Genomic DNA, 27,019 nt, shown 5'->3' with positions numbered 1-27,019 from the left:
ATCAGCCGAGGGAAGAGGTTACATGGAGTCCCCTGCCCGTGTTTAAACTGAACCTACGAGACGTCCTGAGGTCCAGAGTCAACACTGAGGACTCTCAGAGCAAATCTCTCCCAACTCAGCACGATATATCCAGGGACGGATGGTGGTGTCAGAGTCACTGCCTTAGACATATTTTCTGGTCTTCACGATATTAAATGCTTTAGTGTACTTTTGATACTCTCCAATTTAAACACAGTGGCTGCAAGAGGCTGCGAAAACCTGCAGCAAGTAATTCCCTACCACCCCCTCAACTCTCCAAAGACTGTCTACAGGCCTCAAGTCAGGAGGGTGAGGGAATCCTCCTCACCTACCCCTGGAGGGGGGTGGGCAGCTCCAACAAGAAGCTCCCCCAGCCCAATTGGCACCACACCCACACCATCGACGCTCAGTGTGTGCCATCTACAAGATGCCCGGCAGAGATTCACCGAAGGTCCTGAGACAGCACCTTCCAAACTCAGTACCGCTTCCATCTAGAAGGACAAGGGCAACAGGTACATGGGAACACCACACCACCCCCCCCCCCCCCCCCCCACCCCCCCTGCAAGTTCCCCTCTAAGCCACTCACCGTCCCGACTTGGAAATAAATTGCCATTCCTTCAACATTGCTGGAGTACCCTCCCCCAGGGGATGGGGAGGTTCCCCCCTACCTTACGGACTGCAGCAGTTCAAGATGGCGGCTCATCACAACAGAGGGACAATCAGGAATGGACAGTCAGCGCTAGCAACATCCACATCCCATGAACGACCATCTAGTTGGGTGGGCGGCCTGTAGGATTGGCCTGGTTTCGTTCAGTTGGTCGGGGTTCAATTCCACCCTCAGGAATGTGAGGAGTTTGTGTGTGTGAATGTCTGTGTGCAGTTTGCACTTTCTCCCCGCACCCCCCGCCCCCCCCCCCCAACCCCACTCCGTGTCTGCGTGGGGTTTCCCTCGGTTGCTCTGGTTTCCCCCTCAAAGACGCGCAGGTCAGGGTGAGATTGGCTGTGCTAAATTGCCCCATTGCGGCCAGGAATAGGTGGGTTGACCAGGGTAAATAGGGTGGGGGGGGTTGGGGGGCGATGGATCCGAATAGCTTGCTCTTTGGAGGGTCGGTGTGGGCTGAATGGTTTGCTTCCACACTGTAAGGGTTCTATCACTGGCCTGCCCAGTTACCTCACCATCACCCTCAGTAGAATATCTGTCGGATTTAACGCCGTGGTGAAGAAATGGAATCCTAATCGCTCATATACATCCATCTTCAGCAGCACACCGCTCATGGTCACAGCAAGACAAACACCTCCAAATATTCATGATTTATTTTAACCATGGTGGAAGCGACAGGCTATGTGTGTGTGTGCGTGTGTGTGTGTGTGTCTGTGTTCACGCTGAAGAGAGAATGACCATCCATTGGTGACAGTAAATGTTGATCAGGATTAACTCGTTGCCAGTGTGCAGTCCAGGGAGAGCCCAGTCAAGAGTAAAACACTTACATTGTCCGATTATCCCAGGGAATCAAAGTAAACCTGATCAGATACAGATCCCTGGAAGGAAAGGTCACGTCAGACCGAATCCGGTAACCGTGTGTTTGAGGGTTGATAAAGGGGAGCCGATGGATGCGGTGTTTGGAGAAAAGCCAAGAGTTCGCAGGACGGGACAGGGGGGGGTTGGGAGGAGGGGACGATATATTCACAGAGACATGAAAGAGCAGGTGGTTTTCCAAGGACGCTGAGCTGCCCCAGCCTGTGTGACCATCCCTCCCCCGCTCCCCCCCCCCCCCCCACCCCCCAAAGGACTGGTCAATACATTCCCCTGGGGAAGGGGAACTCTTGATGGGTCAGGCAGGCTCAAGGACGCCACCGCCAGCACAAAACAAAATGGCGGCTGCAGCGAGGAGGAGGAGGGGAAGTGAGGTGTGGGAGGGGAGCCACGGGTTCCGTGAGTGGGCGGCGATGGATCACCTGGCCGAGGGGAATGGAAAAGTGGACCAGACCGTAAATGGGAAAATCGGGAATTGGGCGCCCACGTACCACGCATCACGGAGTTAAGGTTTGATCACGGCAAGCAGGTGGGGAACCCACACCGAGCATTACCCTTCGGTCACGATGGGATAATCCGCCCATAATACTAGAGAAGATTCGCTACTGTCACATAGGGCCGTGGAAAGTGCACAGTTTTCCATCTCCTTATTTAAGGAAGGGCACAACTGCCTTATGGAAGCTTAACCGAGTGATCCCTGGGTACATAACGGACAGGACATGTGTGCGTGTGGAGGACTGGGAGGTGGTCAGATGGAAATGTATAACATTTTGATTTGGGTAAGACATCGTGTCCCCCAGCACGGAGCAGAGGAGGGGCACAGTTTCAGGACAAGGGGCTAATTGTTTTGGAATGATGTGCTGGGGGAAGAGGGTGGTTAATCTTTGGAATTCTCTCCTGGAGTCTTCCCTCCGTTGAGTAAGGCCGGGACAGGCACCTCTCAAGGGACTGAGGTGGGGGAGAGTGGGGCTGAGGCGTGCCCTCCAAGATGGCGTCACCCGGGCATACAGCAGGAAGTGGGGGGAGGGGGGGCCGCCAAATGGCCAAGTGCAATTCGCCCCAGGTCCTTGTCTATCTGGGAACTGGAACCCAGTTTACCTTCGATCCCCAGGTGAAGGAGGGAAGGAGCAGGAGAGAGAGGAGGCATTCTGGTAACTCAACACTGCACCCTCCCCACTCCATTTTTTCCACATCCCTCCCCCCACTCCCATCCCTCTTTCTCTACCCCCCGACACTGGAATCTCTTCCCAGAGGACTCAACGCCCAGTGGTTAAGTGAAGTTGGAACTCAGTTGTGAGGCTTTTTCAGGAGGGGGGGATGGGGACAGTGGGGGACCTTCCCTTGACCATGAGTTCCCCTTGAGCTAAAACAGCCGCCATCTTGGAGCGTGAGAACATATGTAAGGGGAGGGGGCGCCAGTGGCGGTGAGGAACCGTAGTTTGTTTTTGGTTTTGTTTTGACAGTTTCACCCCCTTTGGCTGTTCCTGTAGCGAGACGTGAACCGGTCGAGGGAGAGGGACGGGATTAGTTTGCCGATGGCGAAGGACTTTTTCCTTTGAGGGGTGGGTGCGATGCGGATCAGTTGACAACAGTCGGGAGGTGAAAGTTCACAACGGTGTGTCTGGCCCCGAGCCCGGGCCTTCCTGTTGCCGGGGCTGGTGCCCCTGGCAACCGCTGCCCGCATGCACGATGAGGCGCGGGAAGTAGATGGCGTCCTGGTAAGAGGGCGGCTCCTCCTCGTCCTCCTCGTCTTCCTCGTCGTCCGCTCTGACCCCCGACCCCGGGGCCTCGATGAAACGCCCTCCGCTCAGGCTCCGGAAGAGGCAGGCACGGCCTGGGCCCTGGAGCCGGCCTAGCGAGAGGCGGCTGCGGCTGAAGGGCAGGCGGGCACATGGCTCACGGGCCGATGGCAGCGAGGAGCTGCTGACTGTCCGGCGGCAGCGCTGGCACCTCTGGGGGTAGGGGGCGGTGGCGGAGGAGGGGGGCCGGGGCCTGGTGCCCCCTCCAGAGGAAGACGCCTCCATCAGCATGGCCTCGGAGTAGCTGGGCACCAGCTGCTGGTTGGAGCGGATGTGCCACTCCAGCTCGGTCATGTCAATGGTGTTGACCCGGGTGACCCGCTGGCCGTAGGGACCGGCCTCCTCGGGGGTGAGGGCCAGCAGCCCCTCGTCCAGGCCGAAGAGCTTCTCCACGTGGTAGTGCACGCTGGCCGTGCGGTACTCCACCAGCACCCGGAGCGGCCATGACAGCACCAGGAAGGAGAGCGTCCAGAAGACGTAGCGGGATACGTACCAGGGAAGGTTCTTGGGGTCAGAGAAGGCCAGCATGTGCTCCTTGAAGTCGACGTTCTTCAGGTGCATCCCTTCGCGGGCCTCCATGTAGTCATCGAAGCCCTCGTTCTGGCTGAAGAAGCGGGCCCTCTGGGTCAGGTAGGCCGTCTCGGACTCGGCGCTGGCGAAGCTGAAGCACTTGGTGAAGCGGAGCTTGGTCGCCGGGTAGTCGCCGAGGCCCAGCAGCTCCTTGGAGACGTCCCGGACGCCGTGCCGCGAGTAGTCGAATTCCGACTCGGCCAGGTGGGTGTTGACCCGCTCGTGGTAGACCTGCGTGGTGGTGTAGGCGTCGCCGTTGCGGTAGCGGGTGACCTGGCGGGTCCGCCGGATGTAGTGGTAGCTGATGGCCTTCCACCAGATGCAGGGGGTGGCCTGCTGGAGGCGCTGCACTCTCTCGTACACGCTGTTGACGTCCACCTTGTGCTGCATCTCGCTCTTGCCGTAGCAGTGCCAGCACTCCACCAGGTAGACCACGTACAGCATCATAAGGAAGGCCAGCGGGATGTAGACATAGCCGCTGGAGCATGGGCTCTCGTGATAGATCATCGACTCACGGCCATAGGGCTTGTTGAAGGCCAGCCGGGTCACCTTGGACAGGTGGCACCAGGTCACCACACCAAAGCAGCTGTACATCAGGAGGGTCAGGACCAGGCATTTCCAGTGAGTCTCCCTGCACAGTGAGCTGCTCAAGGACTGCTTCAGGGGTCTCTGCTGCTTTGGGAAGAGGGAAACACACAAGCAGAAAACAGCTCGGTTACAACTTTGCCCTTTTGCACGACACCGACCCTACCCTCTTCCCCAGTTGGAAACCCAACAGACGCACTGACTGTGTGGTGCAGAACAGACAGTCCTTCACACATTGATCCAGCTCCCTCAGGGGGACAGCTCTCAGAGTGAACCGAGGGTCGGACTCCCTCTGTTGGTTTTTTTGAATCGAGTTTTCTCTTTACTTTCCCCCATACTATCATCCCAGCAGCAGGAGTGCTTATTTTTCCCCCAGCACTGTCGGACAGAGTAAAAATACAAGTGCGTTAATCTTTATTTATATTCCACCACCAGGAAGCAAGGAAACATCCGAGTGGCCAGTGACACGCAGTGCCCTTCACATCAATGCTGTGTGACCAAACAGTGAAGGGGAGGGTAGGGATTAAATCAAAATCGAGTTGGACGGGGAAATAATACACTCCACTCCCTGCGGCGCCCACCTCTCCCTGAACAACTCCAGGGTGTTGGTGGACACCGCGTGCTCCTTTTCCAGAGACACCCAGGCTCTGACATAACCGCGGAAGACGGGCAGGAAATCAGCTCTAACGCCCCCCCAAACCCCCCCCATTCCACGGCCCACTGACCTACCCTGCTCTTAAGAGGCAGACAACTACCTGAGATAAAGCAAAAGATTGTTGGCGACACTCCGAGATCAATTGATTCGACTGAGGTTGACATACTTAGGTGAGGACAATGAGAGGTTAATTCCTCCTGCTGAGATTATCACACACATTTGAGGGCGATGGGAGATTGATCGCTGCTGTTGAGGTGCAACCCAAATCCCTGAGGACAGTGAAGAGTCCACTTGCTCCGACCGCGGCTCAAGGTAAAGACGCCAGAGATTGACCAGGTCAGAGGACTGCCCTCTCAACTCAGGGACAGACAACTGGTGGGGCTTCATGCTGAGAGTCAGCAGGTCTCAGGGGAAGGGAGAGGTAGAGAACCCTTCACAGTCACCACAGCCGGGGCAGGAACTCAACCCACGATGTTGGCATCACTCACCAACTCAGTTAGCGGGCAAAAACGACATGAAGGCTTCAGGTGGATACAGGGCTATGGGGAGAGAGTGGGGCAGTGGGATTAGTTTGGGGATTGATACAGGGCTATGGGGAGAGAGTGGGGCAGTGGGATTAGTTTGGGGATTGATACAGGGCTATGGGGAGAGAGAGTGGGGTAATGGGATTAGTTTGGGGATCGAAACAGGCCAATGGGGAGAGAGTGCGGCAGTGGGATTAGTTTGGGGATCGATACAGGGCTATGGGGAGAGTGTGGGGGCAGTGGGATTAGGTTGGGGATCGATACAGGGCTATGGGGAGAGAGAGTGGGGCAGTGGGATTAGTTTGGGGATTGATACAGGGCTATGGGGAGAGAGAGTGGGGCAGTGGGATTAGTTTGGGGATTGATACAGGGCTATGGGGAGAGAGTGGGACAGTGGGATTAGTTTGGGGATTGATACAGGGCAATGGGGAGAGAGAGTGGGGCAGTGGGATTAGTTTGGGGATTGATACAGGGCTATGGGGAGAGAGTGGGGCAGTGGGATTAGTTTGGGGATTGATACAGGGCTATGGGGAGAGAGAGTGGGGCAGTGGGATTAGTTTGGGGACTGATACAGGGCTATGGGGAGAGTGTGGGGCAGTGGGATTAGTTTGGGGATTGATGCAGTGCTATGGAGAGAGAACAGAACAGTGGGATTAGTTTGGGGATTGATACAGGGCTATGGAGAGAGTGGGGCAGTGGGATTAGTTTGGGGATTAATGCAGTGCTATGGGGAGAGAGTGGGGCAGTGGGATTAGTTTGGGGATTGATACAGGGCTATGGGGAGAGTGTGGGGCAGTGGGATTAGTTTGGGGATTGATACAGGGCTATGGGGAGAGAGTGGGACAGTGGGATTAGTTTGGGATTGATACAGGGCTATGGGGAGAGTGTGGGGCAGTGGGATTAGTTTGGGGATTGATACAGGGCTATGGGGAGAGTGTGGGGCAGTGGGATTAGTTTGGGGATTGATACAGGGCTATGGGGAGAGTGGGACAGTGGGATTAGTTTGGGGATTGACACAGGGCTATGGGAAGAGACTGGGGCAGTGGGATTAGTTTGGGGATTGATACAGGGCAATGGGGAGAGAGTGGGACAGTGGGATTAGTTTGGGGATTGATACAGGGCTATGGGGAGAGTGTGGAGCAGTGGGATTAGTTTGGGGATCGATACAGGGCTATGGGGAGAGTGTGGAGCAGTGGGATTAGTTTGGGGATCGATACAGGGCTATGGGGAGAGACTGGGGCAGTGGGATTAGTTTGGGGATTGATACAGGGCTATGGGGAGAGTGGGGCAGTGGGATTAGTTTGGGGATTGATACAGGGCTATGGGGAGAGAGAGTGGGGCAGTGGGATTAGTTTGGGGATTGATACAGGGCTATGGGGAGAGAGTGGGGCAGTGGGATTAGTTTGGGGATTGATACAGGGCTATGGGGAGAGAGTGGGGCAGTGGGATTAGTTTGGGGATTGATACAGGGCTATGGGGAGAGAGTGGGGCAGTGGGATTAGTTTGGGGATTGATACAGGGCTATGGGGAGAGAGTGGGACAGTGGGATTAGTTTGGGAATCGATGATAGGGCTATGGGGAGAGTGGGGCAGTGGGATTAGTTTGGGGATTGATACAGGGCTATGGGGAGAGAGTGGGGCAGTGGGATTAGTTTGGGGATTGATACAGGGCTGTGGGGAGAGAGTGGGGCAGTGAGATTAGTTTGGGGATTGATACAGGGCCATGGGGAGAGAGAGTGGGGCATTGGGATTAGTTTGGGGATTGATACAGGGCTATGGGGAGAGAGTGAGGCAGTGGGATTAGTTTGGGGATTGATACAGGGCTATGGGGAGAGAGTGGGGCAGTGGGATTAGTTTGGGGATCGATGATAGGGCTATGGGGAGAGAGTGGGGCAGTGGGATTAGTTTGGGGATCGATGATAGGGCTATGGGGAGAGAGTGGGGCAGTGGGATTAGTTTGGGGATTGATACAGGGCTATGGGGAGAGAGTGGGGCAGTGGATTAGTTTGGGAATCGATACAGGGCAATGGGGAGAGAGAGTGGGGCAGTGGGATTAGTTTGGGGATTGATACAGGGCTATGGGGAGAGAGTGGGGCAGTGGGATTAGTTTGCGGATCGATGATAGGGCTATGGGGAGAGAGTGGGGCAGTGGGATTAGTTTGGGGATTGATACAGGGCTATGGGAGAGAGTGGGGCAGTGGGATTAGTTTGGGGATCGATACAGGGCTATGGGGAGAGAGTGGGGCAGTGGGATTAGTTTGGGGATAGATACAGGGCTATGGAGAGAGTGTGGGGCAGTGGGATTAGTTTGGGGATTGATACAAGGCTGTGGGGAGAGAGTGGGGCAGTGGGATTAGTTTGGGGATTGATACAGGGCTATGGGGAGAGAGTGGGGCAGTGGGATTAGTTTGGGGATTGATACAGGGCTATGGGGAGAGAGCGGGGCAGTGGGATTAGTTTGGGGATTGATACAGGGCAATGGGGAGAGAGTGGGGCAGTGGGATTAGTTTGGGGATTGATACAGGGCTATGGGGAGAGAGTGGGGCAGTGGGATTAGTTTGGGGATTGATACAGGGCTATGGGGAGAGAGTGGGGCAGTGGGATTAGTTTGGGATTGATACAGGGCTATGGAGAGAGTGTGGGGCAGTGGGATTAGTTTGGGGATTGATACAGGGCTATGGGGAGAGAGTGGGGCAGTGGGATTAGTTTGGGGATTGATACAGGGCTATGGGGAGAGAGTGGGGCAGTGGGATTAGTTTGGGATTGATACAGGGCTATGGAGAGAGTGTGGGGCAGTGGTATTAGTTTGGGATTGATACAGGGCTATGGAGAGAGTGTGGGGCAGTGGGATTAGTTTGGGGATTGATACAGGGCTATGGGGAGAGAGTGGGTCAGTGGGATTAGTTTGGGATTGATACAGGGCTGTGGGGAGAGAGTGGGGCAGTGGGATTAGTTTGGGGATTGATACAGGGCTATGGGGAGAGAGTGGGGCAGTGGGATTAGTTTGGGGATTGATACAGGGCTATGGGGAGAGAGTGGGGCAGTGAGATTAGTTTGGGGATTGATACAGGGCTATGGGGAGAGAGAGTGGGGCAGTGGGATTAGTTTGGGGATTGATACAGGGCTATGGGGAGAGAGAGTGGGTCAGTGGGATTAGTTTGGGGATCGATGATAGGGCTCTGGGGAGAGAGTGGGGCAGTGAGATTAGTTTGGGGATTGATACAGGGCTATGGGGAGAGAGTGGGGCAGTGGGATTAGTTTGGGGATTGATACAGGGCTATGGGGTGACAGTGGGGCAGTGGGATTAGTTTGGGGATTGATACAGGGCAATGGGGAGAGAGAGTGGGGCAGTGGGATTAGTTTGGGGATTGATACAGGGCTATGGGGAGAGAGTGGGGCAGTGGGATTAGTTTGGGGATTGATACAGGGCTATGGGGTGAGAGTGGGGCAGTGGGATTAGTTTGGGGATTGATACAGGGCAATGGGGAGAGAGAGTGGGGCAGTGGGATTAGTTTGGGGATTGATACAGGGCTATGGGGAGAGAGTGGGGCAGTGGGATTAGTTTGGGGATTGATACAGGGCTATGGGGTGAGAGTGGGGCAGTGGGATTAGTTTGGGGATTGATACAGGGCAATGGGGAGAGAGAGTGGGGCAGTGGGATTAGTTTGGGGATTGATACAGGGCTATGGGGTGAGAGTGGGGCAGTGGGATTAGTTTGGGGATTGATACAGGGCAATGGGGAGAGAGAGTGGGGCAGTGGGATTAGTTTGGGGATTGATACAGGGCTATGGGGTGAGAGTGGGGCAGTGGGATTAGTTTGGGGATTGATACAGGGCTATGGGGTGAGAGTGGGGCAGTGGGATTAGTTTGGGGATTGATACAGGGCAATGGGGAGAGAGAGTGGGGCAGTGGGATTAGTTTGGGGATTGATACAGGGCTATGGGGTGAGAGTGGGGCAGTGGGATTAGTTTGGGGATTGATACAGGGCAATGGGGAGAGAGAGTGGGGCAGTGGGATTAGTTTGGGGATCGATACAGGGCTATGGGGAGAGAGTGGGGCAGTGGGATTAGTTTGGGGATTGATACAGGGCAATGGGGAGAGAGAGTGGGGCAGTGGGATTAGTTTGGGGATTGATACAGGGCAATGGGGAGAGAGAGTGGGGCAGTGGGATTAGTTTGGGGATTGATACAGGGCTATGGGGAGAGTGTGTGGGGCAGTGGGATTAGTTTGGGGATTGATACAGGGCAATGGGGAGAGAGAGTGGGGCAGTGGGATTAGTTTGCGGATTGATACAGGGCTATGGAGAGAGTGTGGGGCAGTGGGATTAGTTTGGGGATTGATACAGGGATATGGGGAGAGAGTGGGACAGTGGGATTAGTTTGGGGATTGATACAGGGCTATGGGGAGAGAGTGGGGCAGTGGGATTAGTTTGGGGATTGATACAGGGCTATGGAGAGAGAGTGGGGCAGTGGGATTAGTTTGGGGATTGATACAGGGCTATGGGGTGAGAGTGGGGCAGTGGGATTAGTTTGGGATTGATACAGGGCTATGGGGAGAGAGTGGGGCAGTGGGATTAGTTTGGGGATTGATACAGGGCTACGGGGAGAGAGAGTGGGGCAGTGGGATTAGTTTGGGGATTGATACAGGGCTATGGGGAGAGAGAGTGGGTCAGTGGGATTAGTTTGGGGATCGATGATAGGGCTCTGGGGAGAGAGTGGGGCAGTGAGATTAGTTTGGGGATTGATACAGGGCTATGGGGAGAGAGAGTGGGGCAGTGGGATTAGTTTGGGGATTGATACAGGGCTATGGGGAGAGAGTGGGGCAGTGAGATTAGTTTGGGGATTGATACAGGGCTATGGGGAGAGAGAGTGGGGCAGTGGGATTAGTTTGGGGATTGATACAGGGCTATGGGGAGAGTGGGGCAGTGGGATTAGTTTGGGGATTGATACAGGGCTATGGGGAGAGAGAGTGGGGCAGTGGGATTAGTTTGGGGATTGATACAGGGCTGTGGGGAGAGAGTGGGGCAGTGGGATTAGTTTGGGGATTGATACAGGGCTCTGGGGAGAGAGTGGGACAGTGGGATTAGTTTGGGGATTGATACAGGGCTATGGGGAGTGTGGGGCAGTGGGATTAGTTTGGGGATTGATACAGGGCTATGGGGTGAGAGTGGGGCAGTGGGATTAGTTTGGGGATTGATACAGGGCTCTGGGGAGAGAGTGGGACAGTGGGATTAGTTTGGGGATTGATACAGGGCTGTGGGGAGAGAGTGGGACAGTGGGATTAGTTTGGGGATTGATACAGGGCTATGGGGAGAGAGTGGGGCAGTGGGATTAGTTTGGGGATTGATACAGGGCTATGGGGAGAGAGCGGGGCAGTGGGATTAGTTTGGGGATTGATACAGGGCTATGGGGTGAGAGTGGGGCAGTGGGATTAGTTTGGGGATTGATACAGGGCTATGGGGAGAGTGTGGGGCAGTGGGATTAGTTTGGGGATTGATACAGGGCTATGGGGAGAGAGCAGGGCAGTGGGATTAGTTTGGGGATTGATACAGGGCTATGGGGAGAGAGCGGGGCAGTGGGATTAGTTTGGGGATTGATACAGGGCTATGGGGAGAGAGTGGGGCAGTGGGATTAGTTGGGAATTGATACAGGGCTATGGGGAGAGTGTGGGGCAGTGAGATTAGTTGGGAATGGATACAGGGCTATGGGGAGTGTGTGGGACAGTGGAATTAGTTTGGGGATTGATACAGGGCTATGGGGAGAGAGTGGGGCAGTGGGATTAGTTTGGGGATTGATACAGGGCTATGGGGAGAGTGGGGCAGTGAGATTAGTTTGGGGATTGATACAGGGCTATGGGGAGAGTGGGGCAGTGGGATTAGTTTGGGGATTGATACAAGGATATAGGGAGAGAGTGGGGCAGTGGGATTAGTTTGGGGATCGATACAGGGCTATGGGGAGAGAGTGGGGCAGTGGGATTAGTTTGGGGATTGATACAGGGCTATGGGGAGAGTGGGGCAGTGGGATTAGTTTGGGGATTGATACAGGGCTATGGGGGGAGAGTGGGGCAGTGGGATTAGTTTGGGGCTCGATACAGGGCTATGGGGAGAGAGGGTGGGGCAGTGGGATTAGTTTGGGGATTGATACAGGGCTATGGGGAGAGAGTGGGGCAGTGGGATTAGTTTGGGGATTGATACAGGGCTATGGGGAGAGAGTGGGACAGTGGGATTAGTTTGGGGATTGATACAGGGCTATGGGGAGAGTGGGGCAGTGGGATTAGTTTGGGGATTGATACAGGGCTATGGGGAGAGTGGGGCAGTGGGATTAGTTTGGGGATTGATACAGGGCCATGGGGAGAGAGAGTGGGGCATTGGGATTAGTTTGGGGATTGATACAGGGCTATGGGGAGAGAGTGAGGCAGTGGGATTAGTTTGGGGATTGATACAGGGCTATGGGGAGAGAGTGGGGCAGTGGGATTAGTTTGGGGATCGATGATAGGGCTATGGGGAGAGAGTGGGGCAGTGGGATTAGTTTGGGGATCGATGATAGGGCTATGGGGAGAGAGTGGGGCAGTGGGATTAGTTTGGGGATTGATACAGGGCTATGGGGAGAGAGTGGGGCAGTGGATTAGTTTGGGAATCGATACAGGGCAATGGGGAGAGAGAGTGGGGCAGTGGGATTAGTTTGGGGATTGATACAGGGCTATGGGGAGAGAGTGGGGCAGTGGGATTAGTTTGCGGATCGATGATAGGGCTATGGGGAGAGAGTGGGGCAGTGGGATTAGTTTGGGGATTGATACAGGGCTATGGGAGAGAGTGGGGCAGTGGGATTAGTTTGGGGATCGATACAGGGCTATGGGGAGAGAGTGGGGCAGTGGGATTAGTTTGGGGATAGATACAGGGCTATGGAGAGAGTGTGGGGCAGTGGGATTAGTTTGGGGATTGATACAAGGCTGTGGGGAGAGAGCGGGGCAGTGGGATTAGTTTGGGGATTGATACAGGGCTATGGGGTGAGAGTGGGGCAGTGGGATTAGTTTGGGGATTGATACAGGGCTATGGGGTGAGAGTGGGGCAGTGGGATTAGTTTGGGGATTGATACAGGGCTATGGGGAGAGAGTGGGGCAGTGGGATTAGTTTGGGGATTGATACAGGGCTATGGGGAGAGAGTGGGGCAGTGGGATTAGTTTGGGATTGATACAGGGCTATGGAGAGAGTGTGGGGCAGTGGTATTAGTTTGGGATTGATACAGGGCTATGGAGAGAGTGTGGGGCAGTGGGATTAGTTTGGGGATTGATACAGGGCTATGGGGAGAGAGTGGGTCAGTGGGATTAGTTTGGGATTGATACAGGGCTGTGGGGAGAGAGTGGGGCAGTGGGATTAGTTTGGGGATTGATACAGGGCTATGGGGAGAGAGTGGGGCAGTGGGATTAGTTTGGGGATTGATACAGGGCTATGGGGAGAGAGTGGGGCAGTGAGATTAGTTTGGGGATTGATACAGGGCTATGGGGAGAGAGAGTGGGGCAGTGGGATTAGTTTGGGGATTGATACAGGGCTATGGGGAGAGAGAGTGGGTCAGTGGGATTAGTTTGGGGATCGATGATAGGGCTCTGGGGAGAGAGTGGGGCAGTGAGATTAGTTTGGGGATTGATACAGGGCTATGGGGAGAGAGTGGGGCAGTGGGATTAGTTTGGGGATTGATACAGGGCTATGGGGTGACAGTGGGGCAGTGGGATTAGTTTGGGGATTGATACAGGGCAATGGGGAGAGAGAGTGGGGCAGTGGGATTAGTTTGGGGATTGATACAGGGCTATGGGGAGAGAGTGGGGCAGTGGGATTAGTTTGGGGATTGATACAGGGCTATGGGGTGAGAGTGGGGCAGTGGGATTAGTTTGGGGATTGATACAGGGCAATGGGGAGAGAGAGTGGGGCAGTGGGATTAGTTTGGGGATTGATACAGGGCTATGGGGAGAGAGTGGGGCAGTGGGATTAGTTTGGGGATTGATACAGGGCTATGGGGTGAGAGTGGGGCAGTGGGATTAGTTTGGGGATTGATACAGGGCAATGGGGAGAGAGAGTGGGGCAGTGGGATTAGTTTGGGGATTGATACAGGGCTATGGGGTGAGAGTGGGGCAGTGGGATTAGTTTGGGGATTGATACAGGGCAATGGGGAGAGAGAGTGGGGCAGTGGGATTAGTTTGGGGATTGATACAGGGCTATGGGGTGAGAGTGGGGCAGTGGGATTAGTTTGGGGATTGATACAGGGCTATGGGGTGAGAGTGGGGCAGTGGGATTAGTTTGGGGATTGATACAGGGCAATGGGGAGAGAGAGTGGGGCAGTGGGATTAGTTTGGGGATTGATACAGGGCTATGGGGTGAGAGTGGGGCAGTGGGATTAGTTTGGGGATTGATACAGGGCAATGGGGAGAGAGAGTGGGGCAGTGGGATTAGTTTGGGGATCGATACAGGGCTATGGGGAGAGAGTGGGGCAGTGGGATTAGTTTGGGGATTGATACAGGGCAATGGGGAGAGAGAGTGGGGCAGTGGGATTAGTTTGGGGATTGATACAGGGCAATGGGGAGAGAGAGTGGGGCAGTGGGATTAGTTTGGGGATTGATACAGGGCTATGGGGAGAGTGTGTGGGGCAGTGGGATTAGTTTGGGGATTGATACAGGGCAATGGGGAGAGAGAGTGGGGCAGTGGGATTAGTTTGCGGATTGATACAGGGCTATGGAGAGAGTGTGGGGCAGTGGGATTAGTTTGGGGATTGATACAGGGATATGGGGAGAGAGTGGGACAGTGGGATTAGTTTGGGGATTGATACAGGGCTATGGGGAGAGAGTGGGGCAGTGGGATTAGTTTGGGGATTGATACAGGGCTATGGAGAGAGAGTGGGGCAGTGGGATTAGTTTGGGGATTGATACAGGGCTATGGGGTGAGAGTGGGGCAGTGGGATTAGTTTGGGATTGATACAGGGCTATGGGGAGAGAGTGGGGCAGTGGGATTAGTTTGGGGATTGATACAGGGCTACGGGGAGAGAGAGTGGGGCAGTGGGATTAGTTTGGGGATTGATACAGGGCTATGGGGAGAGAGAGTGGGTCAGTGGGATTAGTTTGGGGATCGATGATAGGGCTCTGGGGAGAGAGTGGGGCAGTGAGATTAGTTTGGGGATTGATACAGGGCTATGGGGAGAGAGAGTGGGGCAGTGGGATTAGTTTGGGGATTGATACAGGGCTATGGGGAGAGAGTGGGGCAGTGAGATTAGTTTGGGGATTGATACAGGGCTATGGGGAGAGAGAGTGGGGCAGTGGGATTAGTTTGGGGATTGATACAGGGCTATGGGGAGAGTGGGGCAGTGGGATTAGTTTGGGGATTGATACAGGGCTATGGGGAGAGAGAGTGGGGCAGTGGGATTAGTTTGGGGATTGATACAGGGCTGTGGGGAGAGAGTGGGGCAGTGGGATTAGTTTGGGGATTGATACAGGGCTCTGGGGAGAGAGTGGGACAGTGGGATTAGTTTGGGGATTGATACAGGGCTATGGGGAGTGTGGGGCAGTGGGATTAGTTTGGGGATTGATACAGGGCTATGGGGTGAGAGTGGGGCAGTGGGATTAGTTTGGGGATTGATACAGGGCTCTGGGGAGAGAGTGGGACAGTGGGATTAGTTTGGGGATTGATACAGGGCTGTGGGGAGAGAGTGGGACAGTGGGATTAGTTTGGGGATTGATACAGGGCTATGGGGAGAGAGTGGGGCAGTGGGATTAGTTTGGGGATTGATACAGGGCTATGGGGAGAGAGCGGGGCAGTGGGATTAGTTTGGGGATTGATACAGGGCTATGGGGTGAGAGTGGGGCAGTGGGATTAGTTTGGGGATTGATACAGGGCTATGGGGAGAGTGTGGGGCAGTGGGATTAGTTTGGGGATTGATACAGGGCTATGGGGAGAGAGCAGGGCAGTGGGATTAGTTTGGGGATTGATACAGGGCTATGGGGAGAGAGCGGGGCAGTGGGATTAGTTTGGGGATTGATACAGGGCTATGGGGAGAGAGTGGGGCAGTGGGATTAGTTGGGAATTGATACAGGGCTATGGGGAGAGTGTGGGGCAGTGAGATTAGTTGGGAATTGATACAGGGCTATGGGGAGTGTGTGGGACAGTGGAATTAGTTTGGGGATTGATACAGGGCTATGGGGAGAGAGTGGGGCAGTGGGATTAGTTTGGGGATTGATACAGGGCTATGGGGAGAGTGGGGCAGTGGGATTAGTTTGGGGATTGATACAGGGCTATGGGGAGAGTGGGGCAGTGGGATTAGTTTGGGGATTGATACAAGGATATAGGGAGAGAGTGGGGCAGTGGGATTAGTTTGGGGATCGATACAGGGCTATGGGGAGAGAGTGGGGCAGTGGGATTAGTTTGGGGATTGATACAGGGCTATGGGGAGAGTGGGGCAGTGGGATTAGTTTGGGGATTGATACAGGGCTATGGGGGGAGAGTGGGGCAGTGGGATTAGTTTGGGGCTCGATACAGGGCTATGGGGAGAGAGGGTGGGGCAGTGGGATTAGTTTGGGGATTGATACAGGGCTATGGGGAGAGAGTGGGGCAGTGGGATTAGTTTGGGGATTGATACAGGGCTATGGGGAGAGAGTGGGACAGTGGGATTAGTTTGGGGATTGATACAGGGCTATGGGGAGAGTGGGGCAGTGGGATTAGTTTGGGGATTGATACAGGGCTATGGGGAGAGTGGGGCAGTGGGATTAGTTTGGGGATTGATACAGGGCTATGGGGAGAGAGTGGGACAGTGGGATTAGTTTGGGGATTGATACAGGGCTATGGGGAGAGTGGGGCAGTGGGATTAGTTTGGGGATTGATACAGGGCTATGGGGAGAGTGGGGCAGTGGGATTCGTTTGGGGATTGATACAGGGCCATGGGGAGAGAGTGGGGCAGTGGGATTAGTTTGGGGATTGATACAGGGCTATTGGGAGTGGGTGGGGCAGTGGGATTAGTTTGGGGATCGATACAGGGCTATGGGGAGAGAGTGGGGCAGTGGGATTAGTTTGGGGATTGATACTGGGCTATGGGGAGAGAGAGTGGGGCAGTGGGATTAGTTTGGGGATTGATACAGGGCTATGGGGAGAGAGTGGGGCAGTGGGATTAGTTGGGGGATAGATACAGGGCTATGGGGAGTGTGTGGTGCAGTGTGATTAGTTTTGTGATCGATACAGGGCTATAGAGAGAGTGGGCAGTGGGATTACTTTGGGAATTGATACAGTGCGATGGGGAGAGAGTGGGGCAGTGGGATAAGTTTGGGGTTGTTACAGGGCTATGGAGAGAGAGAGTGATGCAGTGAGATCAGTTGGGGATCGATACAGGGCCAAGGGGAGTGTGTGGGACAGTGGGATTAGTTTGGGGATTGATACAGGGCTATGGGGAGAGCGTGGCACAAAGGGATTAGTTTGGGAATTGATCCAGGACTATAGGGATTGGGGCAATGGGATTAGTTTGGGAGTTCATACAAGGCTATAGGGAGAGAATGGGGCAGTGGGATTAGTTTGGGGATTGATACAGGGCTAAGGGAATTAGCAGAATTAGTTTGGGGATTGATACAGGGCTATTGGTAGAAAGTGGGGCAATGGGATTAGTTTAGGATTGATACAGGGATGTCGGGGGAGAGTGGGAACAGTGAATAAATTTGGGGATTGATACAGGGATATGGAGAGAGAGTGGGGCAGTGGGATTAGTTTGGGAATTGATACAGGGCTATGGGGAGAGGTTGGGGCAGTGGGATTAGTTTAGGGATTGACACAGGGCTACGGGAGAAGAGCAGGACAGTGGGATTAGTTTGGGGATTGATACAGGGCTATACGGAGAGAGTGGGGCAGTGGGAATAGTTTGGGGTTGATACAGGACTATGGGGAGAGCACAGGGCTGCAGGATTAGTTTCGGGATTGTTACATGGCTGTGAGGAGAGTGCAGGACAGTGGGATTAGTTGGGGGATAGATACAGAGATATGGGAGAGAAAGTGAGGCAGTGGGATTAGTTGGGGATTGTTACAGGGCTTTGGGGAGAGAGAGTGGGGCAGTGGAATTCGTTTGGGGTTTGATACAGGGCTATGGGGAGAGAGTGGGACAGTGGGATTAGTTTGGGGATTGATACAGGGCTATGGGGAGAGAGTGGGGCAGTGGGATTAGTTTGGGGATTGATACAGGGCTATGGAGAGAGAGTGGGGCAGTGGGATTAGTTTGGGGATTGATACAGGGCTATGGGGTGAGAGTGGGGCAGTGGGATTAGTTTGGGATTGATACAGGGCTATGGGGAGAGAGTGGGGCAGTGGGATTAGTTTGGGGATTGATACAGGGCTACGGGGAGAGAGAGTGGGGCAGTGGGATTAGTTTGGGGATTGATACAGGGCTATGGGGAGAGAGAGTGGGTCAGTGGGATTAGTTTGGGGATCGATGATAGGGCTCTGGGGAGAGAGTGGGGCAGTGAGATTAGTTTGGGGATTGATACAGAGCTATGGGGAGAGAGAGTGGGGCAGTGGGATTAGTTTGGGGATTGATACAGGGCAATGGGGAGAGAGAGTGGGGCAGTGAGATTAGTTTGGGGATTGATACAGGGATATGGGGAGAGAGATTGGGGCAGTGGGATTAGTTTGGGGATTGATACAGGGCTATGGGGAGAGTGGGGCAGTGGGATTAGTTTGGGGATTGATACAGGGCTATGGGGAGAGAGAGTGGGGCAGTGGGATTAGTTTGGGGATTGATACAGGGCTGTGGGGAGAGAGTGGGGCAGTGGGATTAGTTTGGGGAATGATACAGGGCAATGGGGAGAGAGAGTGGGGCAGTGGGATTAGTTTGGGGATTGATACAGGGCTGTGGGGAGAGAGTGGGGCAGTGGGATTAGTTTGGGGATTGATACAGGGCTCTGGGGAGAGAGTGGGACAGTGGGATTAGTTTGGGGATTGATACAGGGCTGTGGGGAGAGAGTGGGACAGTGGGATTAGTTTGGGGATTGATACAGGGCTATGGGGAGAGAGTGGGGCAGTGGGATTAGTTTGGGGATTGATACAGGGCTATGGGGAGAGAGCGGGGCAGTGGGATTAGTTTGGGGATTGATACAGGGCTATGGGGTGAGAGTGGGGCAGTGGGATTAGTTTGGGGATTGATACAGGGCTATGGGGAGAGTGTGGGGCAGTGGGATTAGTTTGGGGATTGATACAGGGCTATGGGGAGAGAGCAGGGCAGTGGGATTAGTTTGGGGATTGATACAGGGCTATGGGGAGAGAGCGGGGCAGTGGGATTAGTTTGGGGATTGATACAGGGCTATGGGGAGAGAGTGGGGCAGTGGGATTAGTTGGGAATTGATACAGGGCTATGGGGAGAGTGTGGGGCAGTGAGATTAGTTGGGAATTGATACAGGGCTATGGGGAGTGTGTGGGACAGTGGAATTAGTTTGGGGATTGATACAGGGCTATGGGGAGAGAGTGGGGCAGTGGGATTAGTTTGGGGATTGATACAGGGCTATGGGGAGAGTGGGGCAGTGGGATTAGTTTGGGGATTGATACAGGGCTATGGGGAGAGTGGGGCAGTGGGATTAGTTTGGGGATTGATACAAGGATATAGGGAGAGAGTGGGGCAGTGGGATTAGTTTGGGGATCGATACAGGGCTATGGGGAGAGAGTGGGGCAGTGGGATTAGTTTGGGGATTGATACAGGGCTATGGGGAGAGTGGGGCAGTGGGATTAGTTTGGGGATTGATACAGGGCTATGGGGGGAGAGTGGGGCAGTGGGATTAGTTTGGGGATCGATACAGGGCTATGGGGAGAGAGGGTGGGGCAGTGGGATTAGTTTGGGGATTGATACAGGGCTATGGGGAGAGAGTGGGGCAGTGGGATTAGTTTGGGGATTGATACAGGGCTATGGGGAGAGAGTGGGACAGTGGGATTAGTTTGGGGATTGATACAGGGCTATGGGGAGAGTGGGGCAGTGGGATTAGTTTGGGGATTGATACAGGGCTATGGGGAGAGTGGGGCAGTGGGATTAGTTTGGGGATTGATACAGGGCTATGGGGAGAGAGTGGGACAGTGGGATTAGTTTGGGGATTGATACAGGGCTATGGGGAGAGTGGGGCAGTGGGATTAGTTTGGGGATTGATACAGGGCTATGGGGAGAGTGGGGCAGTGGGATTCGTTTGGGGATTGATACAGGGCCATGGGGAGAGAGTGGGGCAGTGGGATTAGTTTGGGGATTGATACAGGGCTATTGGGAGTGGGTGGGGCAGTGGGATTAGTTTGGGGATCGATACAGGGCTATGGGGAGAGAGTGGGGCAGTGGGATTAGTTTGGGGATTGATACTGGGCTATGGGGAGAGAGAGTGGGGCAGTGGGATTAGTTTGGGGATTGATACAGGGCTATGGGGAGAGAGTGGGGCAGTGGGATTAGTTGGGGGATAGATACAGGGCTATGGGGAGTGTGTGGTGCAGTGTGATTAGTTTTGTGATCGATACAGGGCTATAGAGAGAGTGGGCAGTGGGATTACTTTGGGAATTGATACAGTGCGATGGGGAGAGAGTGGGGCAGTGGGATAAGTTTGGGGTTGTTACAGGGCTATGGAGAGAGAGAGTGATGCAGTGAGATCAGTTGGGGATCGATACAGGGCCAAGGGGAGTGTGTGGGACAGTGGGATTAGTTTGGGGATTGATACAGGGCTATGGGGAGAGCGTGGCACAAAGGGATTAGTTTGGGAATTGATCCAGGACTATAGGGATTGGGGCAATGGGATTAGTTTGGGAGTTCATACAAGGCTATAGGGAGAGAATGGGGCAGTGGGATTAGTTTGGGGATTGATACAGGGCTAAGGGAATTAGCAGAATTAGTTTGGGGATTGATACAGGGCTATTGGTAGAAAGTGGGGCAATGGGATTAGTTTAGGATTGATACAGGGATGTCGGGGGAGAGTGGGAACAGTGAATAAATTTGGGGATTGATACAGGGATATGGAGAGAGAGTGGGGCAGTGGGATTAGTTTGGGAATTGATACAGGGCTATGGGGAGAGGTTGGGGCAGTGGGATTAGTTTAGGGATTGACACAGGGCTACGGGAGAAGAGCAGGACAGTGGGATTAGTTTGGGGATTGATACAGGGCTATACGGAGAGAGTGGGGCAGTGGGAATAGTTTGGGGTTGATACAGGACTATGGGGAGAGCACAGGGCTGCAGGATTAGTTTCGGGATTGTTACATGGCTGTGAGGAGAGTGCAGGACAGTGGGATTAGTTGGGGGATAGATACAGAGATATGGGAGAGAAAGTGAGGCAGTGGGATTAGTTGGGGATTGTTACAGGGCTTTGGGGAGAGAGAGTGGGGCAGTGGAATTCGTTTGGGGTTTGATACAGGGCTATGGGGAGAGTGTGGGCAGTGGGATTAGTTTGGGATTCTTGCCGGGCTATGGGGAGAGAGTGTGGCAATGGGATTAGTTTGGGGATAGATATAGGTCTATGGGGAGAGAGTTAGAACAGTGGGATTAGTTTGGGGATTAATCCAGGGCTATGGGGAGAGTGTGGGGCAGTGAGATTAGTTGGGAATTGATACAGGGCTATGGGGAGTGTGTGGGACAGTGGAATTAGTTTGGGGATTGATACAGGGCTATGGGGAGAGAGTGGGGCAGTGGGATTAGTTTGGGGATTGATACAGGGCTATGGGGAGAGTGGGGCAGTGGGATTAGTTTGGGGATTGATACAGGGCAATGGGGAGAGAGAGTTGGGCAGTGGGATTAGTTTGGGGATTGATACAGGGCTATGGGGTGAGAGTGGGGCAGTGGGATTAGTTTGGGGATTGATACAGGGCAATGGGGAGAGAGAGTGGGGCAGTGGGATTAGTTTGGGGATCGATACAGGGCTATGGGGAGAGAGTGGGGCAGTGGGATTAGTTTGGGGATTGATACAGGGCAATGGGGAGAGAGAGTGGGGCAGTGGGATTAGTTTGGGGATTGATACAGGTCTATGGGGAGAGAGTTAGAACAGTGGGATTAGTTTGGGGATTAATTTGGGGATCGCTACAGGCCTATTGGGAGTGTGTGGGGCAGTGGGATTGGTTTGGGAATCGATACAGGGCAATGGGGAGTGTGTGGGACAGTGGGATTAGTTTGGGGATTGATACAGGTCTATGGGAATTAGCAGAATTAGTTTGGGGATTGATACAGGGCTCTGGGTAGAAAGTGGGGCAATGGGATTAGTTTAGGATTGATACAGGGTTGTCGGGGGAGAGAGTGGAACAGTGGAATAAGTTTGGGGATTGATACAGGGCTATGGAGAGAGAGTGGAGCAGTGGGATTAGTTTGGGGATCGATACAGGCCTATTGGGAATGGGTGGGGCAGTGGGATTAGTTTGGGGATTGATACAGGGCTATGGGGAGAGGGTGGGGCAGTGGGATTAGTTTGGGGATTGATACAGGACTATGGGGAGAGGTTGGCGCAGTGGGATTAGTGGCCTTTGACTGGAAACCTCTGAGAAGTGAGCCAGTCACCCTGTGCTTCTTGCAAACCATAGCTCCGGATAAAGAAAGCCCCAGGGGAGACAGAGACCTTCTGATCAGCAACAAGCAACTCCAAGAGTCTTGTGAACAAAGGTCCTTGAAGTGCTATCCCAATTTAGTCTCCATCCATGCGTTCATATGTGTGTGTGTGTGTGTGTGTGTGTGTGTGTGTGTGCGTGTGTTTGCTTTTACCAATGGTTTATAACTGTTTACCTGGAGCTCAAGTCGAATTATTTCCAATCATGAATCATTATGGGTGCGGAAGGAGGCCATTTGGCCCATCATGCCTACACCAACTCTCTTATCTAGTGCCAATCTCCTGCCTCATCCCTATAACTGTAGTGATTGTAACAAGGTCAGAGAGCTCAAACTCGTAGAATGAGTTCCCTGATTGGTGCTATTAATCTGGTCCAACCCAGGAAACCTAGCTGACACAGAAAGATTGAGTGGCAGGGATACTGACACCCTGGTGCCTGACTCTGAACGGGGCAGTTCAATAGTCAAAGACTGTTCATGTATAAATAAAGGGTGAGAGGATACCAGTCTCTGTAGAGTTACTTCAGGGGTGACAACAGTTACATACGATCCTGAAGTAACATGCTCTTGCAACAGTTGGTTTTGAGTTGGGGGATAAGCATTTTCTTACGCCATGCCTTTGTTTGGGAATCTTGACTCATCAGACCCTTCCGTCGAAGACTGGGTGGGCAAATGACATTATGGCAGATGAAGAACAGCAAGTAAGTATTCGGACTGCCTGTGGAGCTGCAGCTTTTTCTGTTATCAGGAGCCCGACTTTCCCCCGAGGCACTAAAACCTTTCAAGAATTGACTGACGTAGTTAAGAAATATTGTGACCCCAAGTCTTCTCTGAGTCACTATCACTCAGAGCCAGGAGGATTTGAATCAGGGTTTCTGACTGGGTTAAGGTGACTGGCAGAAGCCTGTGAATTTTGTTTAACCTTTAATGAGATAGAGACCATCTGGTATGTGGGATTAATGATCTTAGAATCCCCACAGTGTGGGAACAGGCCCTTTGGCCGAACAGGTCCACACCAACCCTCCAAAGATTATCCCTTCCAAACCCATTCCCCATTATCCTATATTTACCCCTGACTAATGCACCTAACTGATAGACAAACCAACAGAACACCCATGGGATCCCTAATATCAGGGTTCTCAGCAGAGGCAGTAACACAGTGACTCGAACAAACAGTTCAGCCAACCATCCAATCCAAACTGTGGGTCCACTATGTGGATGACACCTTTGTCATCACTAAGCAAAACAAATTAGAGGAAACCTTGAAGACCATCAATAAAAACCTTACTGGCATAAAACTCACTAAACAGGAGGAAAACTACAACAAACAGCCATTCCTAGATGTCACAGTAGAGCGAACAGCCAATGGGGAACTTCAATTCAGTGTCTACAGAAAAACAACACATACAGACCAAACCTTGAACTACAGAAGCAATCATCCCAACACCCACAAACAAGGCTACATCAGAACATCATTCCAATGAGCCAACACACACTGCAGCACAGAGGAACGACATAGAGCAGAGGAAAATCACCTTTACAGTGTATTCAAAAAGAACGGGTACCCAATGAACACAGTCCACTGCTTTCTCAGCAACCAACCCAAACAAGCAGACAAAACACGTCCAGAAACCCTCACCACTCTCCCCTACATCAAAGACATCTCAGAAATGACTGCCAGACTACTCAGACCCTTTGGTATCATAGTAGCCCACAAACCCACCAACACACTCAAACAGCAGCTAAAGAACTTGAAAGATCCTCTACAGACAACAAGCAAAACTAATGTCATTTACGTGCAAGGACTGTAACAAACACGACATTGAACAAACAGGCAGAAAACTAGCCACCAGGATACATGAACATCAATTGGCCGTAAAACATGACCCTCTCTCACTAGTATCCTTACATACAGATGAGCAAGGGACAGCACATCCATCCTAAGACAAGCCAGAGACACACATGAGAATTCCTAGAAGCATGGCATTCCAGCTGGAATTCTACCAATAAACACATTGACTTGGACCCGATTTATCACCCCCTGAGAAAAAGAACAGGAACTGACATCACCATAGGAAATGACATAGGAAACCCAAACATATAAACAGGAAGTGGGCTACATCACCAGTGTTTCATCCGGAGGCCCACTGAAGATGTTACCTAGTATGGTGACGAAGCATCTGAAAACAAACCTCCCAGCTCAGCGAGCAAACCTACATCGAGAACCTCAACATGAGCTACAGGTATTCTCAAAACCCGCTAACCCACATATCCCTGAACACTATGGGCAATTTAGCACTGCCAATTCACCCGAACTTACACATCCTTTGGACTGTGGGAGGAAACTGGAGGAATCCCACACAGACATGGGGGAGAATGTGCAAACTCCACATAGACTGTAAGTAATCTAATCTAATTTAATCTAGACAGTCACCCAAGGCTGGAATCGAACCCAGGTCCCAGGTGCTGTGAGGCAGCAGTGCTAACCACTGAGACACCGTGCTGCCCCAAGTGTAACTATGCTAGCTATGGGTGCTACAACTCACTTTATCATTGGAAAATGCAGCACGTGGAGCATATAAGTTGCAAGGTATTCTGATGAGACAGGACAAGGCAGAGCCACCCATAGCTCTAGGCCCCCATTCAGTGGGAGGGGGGGCTCTCATTCTAAACTCTTAGAGCACCATCTGATGAAGGGCTTATGCCCGAAACATTGATTCTCCTGGTCCTCGGACACTGCCTGACCTGCTGTGCTTTTCCAGCACCACACTCCTCGACTTTGAGTCTTCAACATCTGCAGTGCTCACTTCATGGGAGGGCAAGCGTTAAATGTAGATGGATTGATCCATGTCCCATTAGCAGATGCGTTATTAGTGGTTCCTCTGTTGGAAGAGTCTGATGTGATATTAAATGCTCTGGCGATACAACTAGACACAACTAACCTTACCAGACCTTGGGCACAGAAAGAAAGTCTTTTCCAAACTGAAACAGTTGGGGTCAATGGGGGAAAACCAAAGGACCATCATCACTGGAATTAAATGATGGGACTCGGAGAGATCAGCTCATGACAGAGGATGGGATATTGTTATGGGGAGCGAGAACAAGCAACAGTCTAATACTGGCTGAACTCTGACTGGTGGTGATAGGGGGATCTCCAAAACGGAGACATTGTCGAGAGGTCACGTCTGCTGGTCACGCCCTGGATGCAGACAGCGCCGCGTTGTAGGGGGCAGTGCCAACCAGGACAAAGAAATGACCACCAGCAACTCCCCCGCCCCCGTCTCTGGGAATGGGAGGGTAATCCCAGAGCTCAGTTACACATCAACACAGGAGGTCTGTTGGATGGGTGCCAGGATGGCTCGGTAATTAGCATTGTTGCCTTACAGTGCCAGGGGCCTGGGTTCGAATCCAGCCTCGGGTGACTGTGTGGGTTTCCTCCCACAGTCCATAGATGTGCAGGTTAAGGTGGATTGGCCGTGCTAAATTGCCCCATAGTGTCCAGGGATGTGTAGGTTAGGGTGGATTGGCCGTGCTAAATTGCCCCATAGTGTCCAGGGATGTGCAGGTTAGGGTGAATTGGCTGTGCTAAATTGTCCCATAGTGTCCAAGGATGTGCAGGTTAGGGTGGAATGGCCGTGCTAAGTTGTCCCATAGTGTGCAAGGATGTGCAGGTTAGGGTGGAATGGCCGTGCTAAATTGTCCCATAGTGTCCAGGGATGTGCAGGTTAGGGTGGAATGGCCATGCTAAATTGTCCCATAGAGTCCAGGGATGTGCAGGTTAGGGTGGATTGGCCGTGCTAAATTGCCCCATAGTGTCCAGGGATGTGCAGGTTAGGGTGGATTGGCCATGCTAAATTGTCCCATAGTGTCCAGGAATGTGCAGGTTAGGGTGGATTGGCCGTGCTAAATTGCCCCATAGGTTAGGGTGGATTAATCAGGGATAAATGTAGATAAATTGCTTCAATCTGTAATTTGAGAGGGAGAGGGTACAATCGGAAGTGACAATATTTCTGTTGAATAAAGGGAACTATGGAGCTATGAGGGAGGAGCTGGACAAAGTTCAATGGTACAATACCTTAGCAGGGATGACAGTGGAGGAACAATGGTGGATATTTCTGGGTATAATGCAGAAGTTGCAGGATCAGTTCATTCCTAAAAGGAAGAAAGATCCCAGGAGGAGGCATGGGCGGCTGTGGCTGACAAGGGAAGTTAAGAAACATATAAAGTTAAAAGAGAAAAAGTATAACATAGCAAAGATAAGTGGGAAAACGGAGGACTGGGAAGCTTTTAAAGAGCAACAGAGGATTACTAAGAAGGAAATACGCAGAGGAAAAATGAGGTACGAAGGTAAACTGGTCAATAATATAAAGGAGGATAGTAAAAGCTTTTTTAGGTATGTGCAAGGCAGAAAAATGGTTAAGACTAAAATTGGGCCCTTGAAGACAGAAACAGGGGAAATATATTACGGGGAACAAAGAAATGGCAGAAGAATTAAATGGGTACTTCAGATCTGTGTTCACTGGGGAAGACACAAGCAATCTCCCTGAGGTAACAGTGGCTGAAGGACCTGAACTTAAGGGAATTTCTATTTGCCAGGAATTGGTGTTGGAGAGACTGTTAGGTCTGAAGGTTGATAAGTCCCCGGGGCCTGATGGTCTACATCCCAGGGTACTGAAGGAGGTGGCTCGAGAAATCGCGGATGTGTTGGTGATTATTTTCCAGACTTCGATAGATTCGAGGTTGGTTCCTGAGGATTGGAGGGTGGCTAATGTTGTACCAC

At 52.8% G+C, this 27,019-nt stretch overlaps 1 protein-coding gene across 2 annotated transcripts in view; it reads right to left on the bottom strand.

Annotated features, from left to right (window-relative positions):
• Positions 1–1,799: 1,799 nt before the first annotated feature.
• Positions 1,800–27,019, bottom strand: part of LOC140457016 (transmembrane protein 151B-like) — a 71,798-nt gene continuing 46,578 nt past the window's right edge. The window contains exon 2 of one of the 2 annotated variants that reach the window (XM_072550915.1): positions 1,800–4,596. In XM_072550915.1, the coding sequence (XP_072407016.1) occupies positions 3,160–4,596 (1,437 nt within the window). In that variant the 3' untranslated portion in view covers positions 1,800–3,159. The remainder of the gene's footprint in view (positions 4,597–27,019) is intronic. The other variant, XM_072550916.1, reaches the window with a different exon arrangement.

This window comes from Chiloscyllium punctatum, chromosome 31, assembly GCF_047496795.1.
Source record: "Chiloscyllium punctatum isolate Juve2018m chromosome 31, sChiPun1.3, whole genome shotgun sequence".
NCBI lineage: Eukaryota > Metazoa > Chordata > Chondrichthyes > Orectolobiformes > Hemiscylliidae > Chiloscyllium > Chiloscyllium punctatum.
This window is presented reverse-complemented; position numbering and strand designations above follow the sequence as displayed.